General features: G+C 41.0%; 1 protein-coding gene across 1 annotated transcript in view; it reads left to right on the forward strand.

Moving 5' to 3' along the window:
- LOC117530070 (astrotactin-2) overlaps positions 1 to 15,906 on the forward strand; it is a 465,818-nt gene that overhangs the window by 190,559 nt on the left and 259,353 nt on the right. The window contains exon 2 of the mRNA XM_034193006.1: positions 3,780 to 3,967. Coding sequence (XP_034048897.1) covers positions 3,780 to 3,967 — 188 coding nt within the window. The remainder of the gene's footprint in view (positions 1 to 3,779; positions 3,968 to 15,906) is intronic.

The following is a 15,906-nucleotide window of genomic DNA, read 5'->3' on the forward strand; positions in this document are numbered from 1 at the left end:
TATTGGTATTGGTAGATATCAGGATTTAGGTATCGGGATCGGAAGTGGAAAAAATGTGGATCAGTGCATCCCTATTCACATTGTGACCCGGGCTTTACCTGGATCCAGATTCCACAACACAATGCAATACTTGCATACTGATCCAGAATAGTCTGACTGATCAAGATGGTGAAATCTGATATTTAATTCACAGGCTGGAACAAAATAGTGTCTTCCTGATCTTGGTTTTACATTGTGATCTTTCTGCTAGAGAACCTGCATATTGCTCCGTTGCAAACTTGGTGAGAATCTGTGAAGTAGTTTTGATGTAATCCTTCAAAGCCTATATAAAGTGGAATCGTTATCCAGAATCTGGATCTGGATCACCTCCAAAATTTAATGGAGTCTTCCATGGCCTAATAGCTATCTGTGGTGAAAATTTTGTCAAAATCAGTGTAGTAGTTTTGATGTAGTAGCTTTACACATTTCACTTACCGTCTGCAGCAACAGAAAACAGCAGATGACACAATGTCAGGGAACCAAGCTTGTGATGTCGCAAATTGTAACAGCCAAATAGTAAAGCATAGTACTAAAACTACTCAATAATATTTAAGGTTCTTCCTGCAAAGGGGCAGGAAACTTAAATGTGTTGCTTACCTGTTGGATGATGTGAACTTGATACATTTATAGGTCTATGTACTGAGATGAGGCACTTTACGGGTACATCTGTTCTACATGTTCCCTCTACACACTGGAAGCAGAGTGGCAGTGTTGGGAAACGCTCACAAACCCTTCCGAGCTGCCCATGTTCTCTGACCCAGAGTCCGCAGGTTAATAACCGGCGGCACTGAAAGCCATTTGTCATTTGCTACCTGCTGCTGATAGGAGATGTCAGCAAATGTCTGTGTCCTTGTCACCCAGCCACATGACAAATACTGTATCGAACCACACAGTTCGACGCTCCCTGAGGCTCCTCTGTAGTCTTCTACTGAACTACCAGTCTCAGTTGATAGCACCAGATTCTTGTGCTATGATCCATATCGAGATTAACTGGCAGTTCTCCTGCTCTCTTTCATCTTCTTCTTTCCATTGTTCCATAAATTGCAATTGGATACTTTTTTTTACCCTCTGTATTTTTTCACCCATTTAGCACACTCCCCCCCCCCCCCCCCCCCCCTTTTCTTTGGTTTTAAATGTCTGCAGCTTTCCTTTGATGCTGGCTATTTACTCATGTTAATGCCAGCAGTGGCCTGGAGCTAATGTTTTAATATCACAGATAACAGGACAGCAAATGGTGAGACACCATTTCTAATATGTCTATGGATATATAAATGTATTCAAGTTTGATAAATAGCAGAGTGACATAACCACTGGTGCTATTTGTTATTTTTACATTTGTGGACTTTCTTAGTTCTGTTTGTCCTCACAGACAGACTGATATGAACAGATATTAATGGGAATAAGCCATCCCAAACCATAATTCATTACTTTACAATATGCCAGCAGCTACAAACTATGCTGTGCTTCAGTTAAACTGTTTCTGATTAACAATTTTGAATTGGAACAATCTCTTTTTTTAATTACCATGGGGAAAAAAATCTCATCACCCCAATCATCTAGGCCAATGGCATCAAAACCATTTTTCTGGTGCATCCGCCAGTGGAAGCCCAGAAACATCTCATGCCCTCTTGGCCTCTCCCTACTCCAATAACCTGGCATTGCTTCTTCACAACTATTCATAATATTAGTCCAGTAATACATTGGTGTTCTCAGTTGGCGCATCCACTTACTTACAGAGCTGATCTTGATCCCACTTGGCAACCACCCAGGCAGACCAAAGGTCCATCGCCATCCCTCAAACGCAGCCACCTCTGCCACAGCCAGGTCATACATAAGCATCCCCTTGGCCTTATCCAATCACTGGGGTCCTCAGGACTGAGGCACATGTGGGCTGGATCATGCTTTGGAAAACTTGCCACATGGCTGTAGTGTCATTATTGGAATAATAATGCAGCTGACAAGAGCCTATGATTCTCAGTGGACAGGACACATATCCATTACAGGTTACTCACCCAGCCAAGACCAGTACACATTTACAGCTGGACTGACTGAGACACACAGACCTGGAATCAAACCCCTGTCTATATGTTGGTAGTCAAACTCTTATTCCACATAAGCACCTGTTTTTTTCTGTAATAATAGAGGGTTGCAAGAAAAGGTGACCCAAGTCAAATTCAATTGAAGTACCTTTGTCCAGCATATCTTCCACTTTATTTTCACCTTTTAAAATATTTTACCAGTTCTCTTCATGATTTTTCATGGATAGAATAGAATAGAACCTTTATTGTCATTGTACATGTATACAATGAAAATTTTCCTCTGCATTTGGGGGCAGTCACAGTCCAGCACCGGGGGACCAACTCCAGATGTAGAGACTCTGCCTTGGTCAGGGGCAGAGAAAGTAGCAGACCCTAAATATAGTTGTGAGGTGCTGTTGGAGGGTGTCTAGTTTGGTGATCCTCAGAATTGCATCTCTTTGTAGACTGTGTGGTTCTGTTGGCTTCATCAGACTGGAACCTCTGATTCACACTGGGCAGGATTGAGGCCAAATGTGATGCAACTGGAATGAGAATTAGAACCTCCAAGTGTAAGTCCATGGTCCTCTTTCAGAATGGGGTGGACAGTTTCCTCTGTCAGGGTAGATTTATTGTCCCAAGTGCAGGATCTGAAGTATCTTGACCTCTTGTTCATGAGTGGGGATAAGACTGGACTGTTGTGGTGAAGAAAGACCTGAACCACAAGGCCGAGCTCTTGATTTACTATTCAGTTTATGCCCTTATCTCACCTGTGGTCATGAGCTTTGGGAAATGACATTCCTCTGTAGGGTGTCTGAACTTACATTCAGCAATAGGGTGAGAAGCTTGAATATGCAGGAGGGTCTCTGAGTGGAGTCTCTGCTTGTTTGCATCAAAATGAGCCACCTGATGTGGTTTAAGCATCTGGTGAGGATGCTCCCCTTTTCATCTCTGTAGGGAGGTCTTTCAGGCATGTTCCAACTGGGAGGAGGCCCCGGGGAAGACCCAGGACATGCTGGATGGATTATATTTTCCCGATGACTTGGGAACACCTCAGGATCCCCCATGAAGTGTTAGAGGACTTGGCCAAGGATAGGGAAGTGTGGAGGAGCTGCTTAATCTGCTGCCACTGTGACCCTGACCTGGAAAACAGCAGAAAATGAATTGGGTGGCAGGGAGGGGGAGGAGTAACCCCAGTGTACAATAGGGCTACACTTAATGGGGCATAGCTGCATGGAGATATTCCATTAGTTGTTGGGCAGTTTACCCTCACTGGCTCTTTAATAGTGATGCAGGCAGTCTTTTGATATTGTTCCCGATCACATTAAAGAGCTGTGAACAAAAAAATTGCACAATGATAGTTCTATTGCAGGCCTTTCTCAGAGAACATAGAAGGAACACGAGTCACAATGGCTGTAGCCCTGAAAAGACTTATAAAAGAATTCTACTTCTTGAACCTTCAGATGTAGACCACTTTAAACACTGTGGTGATCAAATCCTTCTGTAGTTTTCCGTTGTGGAGAAAGCTCTCATATTGCCTCTGACAATCAGTTTTCAGGGTGTTGTGAAGAATACTGATGATTTAAAGGAAACTATTGTCTTTCTGTTTGCAGCATTTATGTGCGCTTGCATAGCTCCTTAATCTGTTGACGGTTTAAATTTCAGTTTGTCCTGTTCAAATTGTTGATCTTTCTGCTTATTTCACCTTGTCCGTTTTCCCTGCAGAGATGTCTGGTACGGGAGAAGATATTTCTCAGGTGCAGTGGAAGCAGCAGTGGTTGGAAAACGGGACACTCTACTTCCATGTGTCCATGACTGAGTCTGAGCTTCAATCCCAGACAACACAGCCCACGTCGCGGGAGCCTGCACATGCTCTTCATGAACACATGCATCTACTGCACATCTCAGTTATGGTAAGTGTTGTGTATTGTTTTGTACCATTTTGTACTATGTACTTTTTAGCTGTGCCACACGTGTAGGTATCTTTTTTTGTGAGGATGCCGTAATTTGGTGGATAACTTAGTTATTAATTTGCATGTGAACTCACCATCAGATTTGCAGAATTTCATAGTATTTTCTTTTCTTTCCTTTTTTCTTTCTCAGATTTCAAGTCTATTTGGGTAGATTAACCACTTTAAATAAACTTCTCCATAATGGCTGATGGAGGTTCTTTGCTAGATTCATCGTACTGGTGTTACCAAGGCTACTGCACTTTAAAGAGCAGTATTTTTTTTCCTTTTGATGTCATGAAAAACTCAGTCAAAAAGGCAACGAATATGTGAATATTTTGAGAGTTTTGCTTCAAAAAACTGCCAAATGATAGAGTTGCAGGAGTTGTGATTATCCTGGATTGTTCGTCTGTTGGTGCAGAAGATACAACCAGGTAGAGATACAGTCAGGTTTTTGGAGAATGACACAATGTTTTGCCTCTGTACACTACAGTGGATTTCAAATAAAGCAATGAAGATGTACTTGTGAGTCCTATACAGGCACATAGGTGTCAAAGCCAATCTCCAAATACTGTAGTGCAGGGGTTGAAAGTGTATCAAGATCTATCAAGTCATAGCGTCACCACAATATATTGTGTACAGTAAAATAACACTTTTTTTGGCACAAAGACAAAGTTTTATTAGTAATTATACATTATTGAAGTAAATGTGCATGGTGCAAAGAATAAGCACAAACAGGCCTTAACTGGCCTGTAACAAGAAATGTTATCACCTAATTTGCATAATTGGCTTTTTTTCCCCTTAATTTGCACTGTGGACATACCTCTTTCATTTGGGTAAATTTTATGTTGTTTTTTTTTTTTTTCTTCAGACCTTTCAACTCTGCACGTGGTTTACTCAGGTTTATATTTGCACTGAAAGGCTTACATCTTAACTTTCATTCCACTGCTTACAATAACAATAAAGAATCTGTAACTGCATGTGCATGCAACTGTTAGGGCCCATTCACACATAGTGCAATGTTTGGACGTAGTGCACACTTTGTGTGCATGACGCAGCAGTTGTGTGCAAACTGTGTACTTTCGTCCACCAACACCTGTTGTTACAACTATTTGTGGACACAAGCACCTGGAAGACAAAGTGTGCGCTGTGCGGACACATCGCACCCTCTCCTGGCAGGTGTTGGCCAAATTCCAGGTGACATGCACGAATACCTAACAGTGCTCGCATGGCACTTAGAAAATGTGTGGCCAGTCGCACTCTTGGTATGACAACAGACTGCAGACGACCACTGTCATACTGGGAGTGAAATTTGTCTAAGTTTCACACGACTGTGGATTTGCCGAGATGTGGCATGCTGTCGGTTCCCCCCACTACACACGTGTGTGTGTGTGTGTGTGTGTGTGTGTGTCGCCCCCCCCCCCCCAACATGTGCATGCATTTTACAAGACAGTGATTGTGGCGCAGTGGTAGAGTTGCTGTCTGGTAATTAGGATGTGTGGTTTCAAATCCCGTGAATGTTTTTTTTTTTTTTTTTACCAGGGTTATTTAACCACGGAGTTCTGTATTGCGCCCCCTTTATGTATTATTTATATCAACCCAGTGATCTTCACTAATTATACAGCTGGTTTTCATTTTCCTCCAAATCAGCAGTGCGATGTGGTGCAGCTCGTCCCATGGAACACAATGCGAGCAGCTGCAGCAGCGTGACTTGCTGTTCCTGCTCGACAGACACCGTCGCGTGCATGAACCATCGCGCTGGCGTCATGCACGCCTGCTCATTGGTGTGGTTTCGTGGTGCGCTAATTTTGAACTGTTCAGTGCTGTTTTGCCGTTTTCATCCACACATCATCCACACTTTGCACGATGTGTGAAGGGGCCATTACTGACGCTGTAGGAGAGAGGAATAACATTGTAAGAGGGACAAAACGTGAGTAAAAAACACCCTGCATATGTTTAGAAATACAAATGAACTTTCTTCTGTTCATTTTTGGACTTTGAACTGACAAAGGTGACCCAAAAACACTCTAACGGAATTACTCGTTTTTTGTTTTTTTTTTTGTTGGTTGTTTTTTTTTTTCTCTTTTTGTTGTTTGTTTTAACTTTAGTTTTCTCAGCCAGTGAAATTGAGTAACTTACTGCTGGCTGTCTGGGTCTTTTTCTGTGTGAATGGAGGAGGTGGGCAGTCTCCTGTGAGCCTTGGGACAGCAACACCTGCTGCTCATTGAGGAGAAATATATGCTTTCACATCAGTCTCCAAAAGTGTCTAATAACACCAGGAAAAGGGAAACGTCACTGGATTTCTTGCTAATCACTTCTTTTTTTTAAAGTTGCTGGAGGGGTCTTTATAGTTGCTAAATTTAGCAACTATAAAGCAGCTAGCAACTATGAATCCACCTGGACAAGATTCCTGTCCATTGCAGGTTACTTCTCCAGCCAAGGCTGGTACTCATTTGCTGCTGAGTGGTAGGACTGCACCATATCACACCTTCCACAATAACGCCAATATAAATTTTTACATCAAGTGTCATGTCGTGAAAGTGCATTTGCATTGGCCTCCAGTCTACTTTTTCTTCAGTGTTTTACTGTATTTTTGTTGATGTTGAGATTATTTCTCCTCTCCTACTTTCTGACAATCATTCACCCTTGCTCCTGAGACCATCTGCTGGAGTTTCATCTTGGCATCATTCTGGAGAAATGATCGTCTGTCTCCCCCATTTCTGTCAGCCATGTCGGCATTCTGTCAGTTTTTATGCTGATTATCTTTCAGTCACAGGAACAGGAAACTGGGTAAAGATGGGCACCTGCCAGACATTTTCTTTGGAGAGAGTTCTTATTCTCTGACACTGGATCCTGCTCTTTTCCTCATCTCCACTCAGTCTGATCTGCTCCAGCCTCAACCGTCATTGTAGAACTGCAAACGGTGTGGACTTCCTTCATCTCTGCCCGTTGACTTTGACTGGTTTTAGTCTGCTAGCAAGAGCGACATTTGCCTGAGATGGATGTTATTCTTTGCTGGAAACTGGCACAAATGTACTGGCGGCCTGTAATATTGTTGCTGGACCCCTCCACTCAATTTACACTCCTATCCTCACCTATGGTCAAGTGTAGGGATGGGTATATAAGATTTTATCAATATCAATACCATTACCGATTCTGCTTGCTCTTTATAAGCCAATTAAATTGAAATTTAACAACATTTTATTGAGTCTTAAAGTAAATAAATATGAAATTGGTCACTGGATCCTTAAACTTTGAACATAAATAAACTACATGGTGGATCCTTGTTCTCAGGACATAAATAGAAATAAACAAAATCTGTAGTTACTGTCAAAAGCATTTTTTTTCAGACATTATTGGCATGAATGTCTTTCCATACATCTGAGCTGAGCTCTTGCAGCTGGCAACCGAATTCCAACCGAACTCTGTCTCAGCAGAGAGCTGCGCAGCGTTTGGAGCTGTGCCAGCGGAATGGAGGACGATTCTCTTTTCTTGACTGCAACAAGTGGCTCACGATATTTTAATGGCTTGGAGAGGGGTTAAGAAGCGGACTTGCCTTTTTTGAAGAGCAGGGAATCAAAGAACCAACGTGCTAGTGGATCGAAGCATTGCTTCATTGGTTCACGCTTCAAAGTGGTGTCGCGCTGCAGAAACGGTTGATTACAGAGCCGCTGCAGGGTCTGTAATCAATGTAGAGGAATGATCATTTTCCCGACAAACACCCTCAAAAACAACTGCTGCTCTGAAAGACCAAAAAGGGAGTTGTAAAGCAAAAAGGCTATTGATATCGGTGGATCGAATCATTTCTTAACGATACTTGAAAAGAACCAGTTCTCGATACCTAACCCCAGTCAGGTGTGAGAATTTTTAGGGTTTTTTCCGAATTCCAACATTTTGTTAGAATAATATGGACAGAGTATTCAAGTGTCTGTCTGCTTGGCTGCCAAAATGAGGCTTAAAATGGGTCTAATTTTTCCTAAAACCCAGAAGCTCCTACAGCAGGGCCCAGACCCCCAGCCGACTTTCAGGATTTTTCAGGATCTCTCATTGTCTTGCCTGGGTCATGAAGTTTAGGTAATGGCTGAAAGAACATGGTTGCAGATACAAACGGTAGAAATGAGATTTCTCTGTCAGGTATCTGGCCGAGGAGAAGGAAGTGTGGGATGAGCTGCTTACTCCACCACAACCCAGACCGGGACACGTTGGAGAAAATAAATGAATGAAAATGGATGACCTGTGTATAAAAATAGCTAGAATTCTTGAGTGGATAATGCAATATATGCAATATTATTGTTAAACTCCTTGATTTGAATCTGAATGAGACAATGAAGGGAGATGTTAGTGATGCATTGTAACACAGAAATGAATGTAAAACAGATATTAAAAGCGGCTCACCTATTGTCTGGAGCACTGTGGAAATGTGCACAGGAGCAGAGATGAGGAGAAACCAGGAAGTGGTTTATGACTGAGGATCTGGACATAGACTGAGGGTTAACAAGTTGATTTTGGTCTCCCATAAACTGAGTTTACATTATTTTGACAAAACATTTTAATCTTAAGCATGGCAATGGTTGAATTTACAACACTACAAAAGTGCATAGATGTTTCCACGCCAAAATGTAGTGCAACACTTGCAGTCGTGTTACACGTGCAGCAATATGTCTTCATTTGTTTTGTATCAACTGCAGATAAATGTGTGCTGCATATTACAGGTAATAATCTGCATCACAAAGAAGCTATTACAGGCATAGAGTTTTTACCAGATCTGTGAAATGTTCAAAAAAGTTGAGAAACTGCAGCTTACTCACAAGTTAACCACACAGCTATATAGTCCATGGGTCAAGTGGGTTTTCAGTACCACCTAAGGTGACGAAACAGCACTTACAACCCAGCCTCAGTATACCATGGCTTACACAATAATGTATGATCTCCATCTCAGGGTGGTAGCTGTAGCCAGGTTGGGGTTCAGTGAAGAATTACACAAGAGTCAAAATTGGAAAAACAATTACTTTGAAAAGTATACCACATTATTTGTGTGATCATAACTATTCCAAAAAGGTATAGTTTGTACGAACTATAACTGAATGCTATGGGGTAAAAACAGCAAAAATGGTGACAAAGGTCAATTTCAGTTTGTACAGTGAGCAAAAGTTAAAGTTGCTCCAATTTTGGTAAAAATGTATGCCAGTTATTGGTTGAGTTATAGTTTGTACCACCATCACACCACATTATGGGGTAACAAATGCCATATTGCATTGAATCCAATGGACATTGGTCTTGTTTGACCTTTACTTTGGAGACCAAACATTGAACACAGTCAAAACTATTCCATTTATTAATGCTATTAGTGCAACCAACAATTTTCATCACTTTTTTAACAAAATTGATGAACCTTATAACTTTTGACCTTAGTCGCCATTTCTGTACTTTTTACCCCATATCTCCATAACATGCAGTCAAAGATAGCCCAGACTATACCTTTTCAGAATCTTTATGATCAGACAAATACTTTGGTGTACTTTGAAAGGTGGTTGGAGCATTTTTATATTTTGACCCCTATTTAATTCTTCATTGACCCCTACCTAACTATAGCTACCACCCTGGGATGGCTAATATTGATTTTGTATAGACCATGGTACACTGAGGCTGAACTGTGAGTGTCTTTTAGTCCCTTTAAGTGGTACTGATTAGGTCAAAATTGAATACTTACTCATGGACTAATAGCTGCTGTGCACTCTTGGCACCTGTTTGTACCAACAGGTGGTGTAAGGCAGACATGAAATCAACAGTTAAAACATCTCATTTGTAATTGCAAATACAAAACAATATTTATACTTTTGGTACTTTTGAACCTTGTGCTGACATTGCAGTCAAGTTGCACAGTAAAAACTCGATGCAGCATTTGATTTTTACAAATTTGACTTTTATGTACAAGGTGTCAAATGCCAGATTTTACAAGATGTCTTCACTTGATTTTTGAGTGCAATCTTTGTCTTTTCTTTTTTCCTTCTTAAAATTTCTCAGGCCTCTTTTGAGGTTTTAAAATTCCCACAAACCTACCATGTGGCTCCTGTATTAAGTCACTGTTCACATATTTGTCTAAATATTTTCTGACCAGCTTCTCTTCTTGTTGACACATTATGTCTTTAAATGTACTAACCCCTTGCTGCTTCGTGTGTCTCTTTTTGTTAACTCGTCATATTATTTTTTCCAGCTTTGTTGTTTGGCTCGGGCTCCATTTATCCACTCATCTTTTTCCCAGACGCCATGTTTCTGGTTTCATGTCTTACATTTTGCACCTGTTCTGTTGCTGTCTTTTCCCACCTCTCTTTGCACATCCTGGCACCTTCTCTATTTCTGTTTCACCCTGCTTCTCAGTTCACTATTCACCTCTGTTTTCACTCCAGCCCTCTCACCTCTCCTGCTGGCAACCCCACTTCTCTTCTCACGTGCAAGAAAAACTTACAGTGACACTTTATTTGAAGAGGAATTTGAAAATCTGACTTAAAGTTGTGAGAACTAATATGAGTGAAACTTTAAGAATTATTCCTTATGTACCTCTCACACCTTTACAATTTAGCCAGCGTATGCTGAGAGCCACATTTCCACCGAGCAGTCCAGGTCGTTGTGGTACAGGTTGAAGCAGTTAAGTCGGACTTGGTTTGCATTTCCATCACCTGCAGAACTCTTTAATTTGGCAGGTGGAACACGATATTGACAAGCACATCATTAAGCATGAGTACGCTGTTGTGTGGCCTCTCCTCTCCACATGGAGGCCAAACTGACTAATTTAGCATTATTTTTTATTGATTTGATTTTATTTTTGTCTTGGTGGATCATGGGATTTATTTTCATTGTGTGCAAAATGCTGAAGAATCTACTGATGTCTGTAATAAATGCTGACATGAATGAATGAGTCACTGTTACTCTTCTAGTCAGTTTTCTTGTTGTGGCACAAAGCACCGGCGTTCTCTGGTTCAGACTGAGACACTGACAAACGCTGTGATGATGAATTCGACTGAAATGAGCAAGTAAGATTAAGACTTTATATTTACTCAGTGTGTGAATGGTTTTAATATTTGAAACAGTCTCTCTGGTTGGCATGAGGACTGCAGCTTTCAGTTGTTGAGCCAGTCAATGGACGTATTTCATCTTATGAGTAACTTACAAGAAACGTGTCAACAATTGCATAACTTACCTACAACATATGGCCTGCGTATGAAGGACATATCAGCCATATGCTGGCATGTGTCAAAAATATTACGCATGCCCATAATTTTTCAACGAACCTACGTATTATGATGTATATCGGTGTGCTTCAAAATACTCTTAACTTAGACAAAACACCCATAACTTATTAGACATACGTCTTCTGCGTGTGCTAGCGTGTTTAACACGGTCGGCATATGCCGGCTAAATCATCAAGGTGTGACAGGGGTGTTAAATGTCATTAAGTGTCAGCATATTTTGTGGCGTGAACACAAAAAATACACAATACTGTGCGGAAGGTTGAGGCACTAAAGTGTGATTATTTGAATAAAAATGTATGACACACAACTTATTGATTTAGTTTTAGTTTTTTAAATTTATTTTGCTGTTTTTATGTTAGACTTTTGTGTGGCCTCTTCTGAAAGCAAATCGAGTGCAATTTAAAAGAATTTCATATTCAGAAACTTTAAAGTCGGGAACACCTTTCACCTTCTGTACAATGATTGTCTTCTTTGTGTTTTCTCTTATTCATTGTTTTAGTACTGTGTTTTTTTTTTTTATAAGTGATATTTTAATGTTCTTGCTGCTGCTTTTGACATGATGATATCTGAATATTTTTTAGAAGTTTAAAAGTTTATTGCTCTTTGAAAGGTTGTAGTAGCATTGTTAGTGGCATATAATAGTCCTGAAATGACAATAATATTATCACAATTATTACTGGAACATTACATCATCCAAAAAAAGAAACAAAATCTGTTTGAGTGACTGTTCAGGGAATGCTCTCTGTGAGAGGGATGGCCCAGTCCTGTAGAGAAATTTACCAAATCAGAGCAACAAATCGTTATTGTGATTAACAGTGGTTATAGTCTAAAACCCAAATATTATGTTCACATGTCCAAGCAACCCTGCAGACAGGAATTTTTTAGCTTCTTCATTTTGTGTCTGTTTCTCAATATGTGTGGTTTTGAAGTTCCATGTCGATTGGAATGAATATTTTATCAGTTTCCTTATAGGACCGAGCAGCCGATGGCTGACAGACATCACAATGTGGAGCCACCAATTTGATGCCACACCCTATACAGTTCAATACACACACACACACACACACACACACACACACCATTGTCTCTGCTGTGATGTAAATATTTCTTTATTTGTTTGCTGGGGATACTTACTTTAAAGAGAGCATAAATTAAGAATGACAGTGAGTCTCTGTTTCTATGTGCAATGGCTGAAATGTGCTGTGATTGTGCCATACAGTCTGTGAGCAGAGGGTGAGCTGAATTTCCCGTGGGGAGATATTGTCCTGCTCGGCACCCAGCAAAAGTCCAGTTTTCATGTCACATGCAGAAAAAATTAATAAATAAATTTGAGATAACAAGAAGGACTGGAACGTGACCATCACGAGCCATGCAAGGCTGAAAAGAGGCAGGCATTTAGGCCCAATGTTTTACTTTTGTTTTGATTTATTTTGGAAGTTCAGTATGTCCACAATATGTAGCAAAAACGTGCTAGCGTAGTTATAATGATTACTCAGTTAAGCTGACATCATCCCCATTTCCTTGTTTTTATTCCTGGCACTTTTTTTTTAAACCAAGTAGCATCTACCTGTGGAGCAGGTAGTTCAGTGGTGTAAGGACCTGGACAACCAATATATAGACCTGGATTTGATTCCTGGTCATGCTACATCTCTGTGTTGTTGGACAAGACATTTCATCTGCATTGTCTCAGTACAGCCAGCTGTAAATAGGAACCAGCCTTGGTCAAGGAAGTAATCTTGGTCAGGCTGGCATCACATCCAGGAGTTGTCGTATGTTTGTGCATTAAAATTTGTTAAAATTTACACAGGTGTTTGTGTTTGACACCATATGCAAGTCAATTTTATTAGCTTTCATTTGTTACCACTTTCAATGCTATAGCATTAACCTCTGGGAAGCTACAAAGAAAACAAGGACATAATATCCCGAATTTTGCAGCAGGTTTTGAAAAAACTGCATGGCTCTTGAGGCAGGCATAGCCAAGGTCCAAGATCAAAGTAACTGGTATATTTAGTTAAGTGAGACCTTGGAGAATGGGAATAATATCAGTTTGCATAAGTTTGATGAAAAAGGTCTAATTTGAAGAGGTCTAGTGCACAACCATTTTCAGATCTCTCCAGAGATGTTCAATCAGATTCAGATCTGGGCTCTGGCTGAGCCACTAAAGGATGTTCACAGAGTTGTCCTGAAGCCACTTCTTTGATATCTTGGCTGTGTGCTTAGGGTCATTGTCATGCTGAAAGATGAACCGTTGTCCCAGTCTGAGGTCAAGAGCACTCTGGAGCAGGTTTTCATCCAGGATGTCTCTGTACATTGTTGCATTCATATTTCCCTCAATCCTGACTAGTCTCCCGGTTCCTGACACTGAAAAACATCTCCACATCATGATCCTGCCATCCTCGTGCTTCACTGTAGGGATGGTGCCTGGTTTCCTCCAAACATGATGCCTGGCATTCACACCAAAGAGTTCAATCTTTGTCTCATTACACCAGAGAATTTAGTTTTTCATGATCGGAGTGAGAGTCCTTTTGATCGGAGTGAAGTTCCTTTTGGCAAACTCCAGGCAGGCTGCCATGTGTCTTTTACAAAGGAGTGGCTTTTTTCTGGCCACTGTACAATACAGGCCTGATTGGTGGATTGCTGCAGAGATGGCTGTCCTTCTGAAAGTTTCTCCTCTCTCCACAGAGGAATGCTGGAGCTCTGATAGTGTGACCATCTGGTTCTTTGTCACCTCCCTGACTAAAGTCCTTTCTCCTCTGCTTCCTCAGTTTAGACGGGTAGCCAGCCAATTAACTGAATTTACCCCAGGTGGACTCTAATTAAGTTGTAGAAACATCTCAAAGATAATCAGTGGAAACAGGATGCACCTGAGCTCAATTTTGAGCTTCATGGCAAGGCTGTGAATATTGCCATTATGGGGTATTGTGTATAGAATTTTTGAGGAAAAAACTTTTTTCATCCATTTTGGAATAAGGTTCTAACATAACAAAATGTGGAAAACGTGAAGTGCTGTGAATACTTTCTGGATGCACTGTATGACAGGCTTCATCCCCTGCATCCCTGAAGATGATAAACAGTTACAGCAGATGGATGGATGGATTTGTTTTCCTGTTATTTCTATTGGGCTTTGTAACCCTGTTAAAAAATCATTACAGGATCATTACTTTCCCCTTCCTGTCTGTCTGCATCTCACTATCCACAGCCAAGCATCCTCTCATACAGTCTGCACACTGTTGAACCAATATTCCATGTGCTCCCAGACCTCTTATGTGCAGGCGAGTAACACCTAGCCTCCGCCGAAGGGATCAAACATTCCCTCCTAACCCTAAAGCACTTCTTTTCCTTTGCGACCAATTTCCATTTTGCACAGGTTTTATAACATGTCGCACCTCATTATTTTTAACATATACAATACGAATTTTTACGCTCTGTGCATGCATGTATGAGCGTTGGCGCCTCTTGAAAAAAACAAAACGAGGAGGAAGGATGGAAGGGGAGGGGAGTTTATCCAGGCAGAGCAGGACAGGTGTACAGGTTTGGCCTTGTGGCTCCAAGGTGTCTCCTGGCTCTTTGAGTGAGCATCATTATATTTGATGCTGTCAGATCGGGGCAGGTCTGAAGCATGAGCACTCTGTTCTTCTGGCATTGAGCTGTCAGTTCCTCACTCGGGCAGCCGCTTCCCGCTCTATGTCTCGCTCCAGTTGTTTTTACTTCACGTCTTCTGCGAGTGCCGCTCATCATGTGACAGCATCAGATAGAACCCCGATTTGAACATGGGATAAAATAACATTTGGCTGACACGGAGATCTGACAGATTTCGTTTTACAAGTAGACTCATGAGTGAATTGACGTTGATTTTTTTTTTTTATTACATTTATAATTCTACACCTCCAAATGTTTTGTTTTTTTTACTAATACTGGACAGGTTTTCAGAAACATGAAGTTAAAATATACAATATTGTTTTCTTAGTATTGTGTACTTGAGCTAATATTGTTCCCTCAGTGAACACACTGGACCTTAATTACTTCAACCAAAGCAGATGTTTGCTTGTCATTCTTATCTGTTTGCGACACTGCAAATGACTCAAACTAATTACCTGAAATCAGGGGTGGGTGAGAAAAATATGTCCTATATTGCTTCCTGAGTGTCACTGGTGCTGATGCTTATGCCTTGGTTCCGTAGAATGAAGTTGAGGAGAATCTATGGCTTGCCCTGGACAGGACACCAGTTCATCACAGGTTACTTACACAGCCAAGGCCAGTACCTGTTTACAGTTGGGTGGCCCTCTTGCTTCTGTTGTAATTCCTGTGCAGGTTCCAGGACACATGACTCTGAAAAGGAATGACTGGTGATGCCTAAAACACACATAATTATTGACGGAGTATAATCCTTTTGCACCCTCAACCTTCTGTTGTGCTCTGAATACATGCTGTTAAATATCAATGCCCTAAATCCACTTGCACTAGTAGAAGCAATATGTGCTTATGTCTTCAAAACATAGTCTTTAAAATGTACATGCCTTTTTTTCCGGAGTTCCCCACTCAGCCCCCTAAACGTCCTTGGGAGGACCTCTTTGAAGTTATGCCCCATAAGAAAGCTGTTATATCACGGATGTATAATCTTGTCCTGTCAATGCACAATCATCTAGTCAGTAA

Source organism: Thalassophryne amazonica, chromosome 17 (assembly GCF_902500255.1).
Source record: "Thalassophryne amazonica chromosome 17, fThaAma1.1, whole genome shotgun sequence".
In the NCBI taxonomy this organism is placed as follows: domain Eukaryota; kingdom Metazoa; phylum Chordata; class Actinopteri; order Batrachoidiformes; family Batrachoididae; genus Thalassophryne; species Thalassophryne amazonica.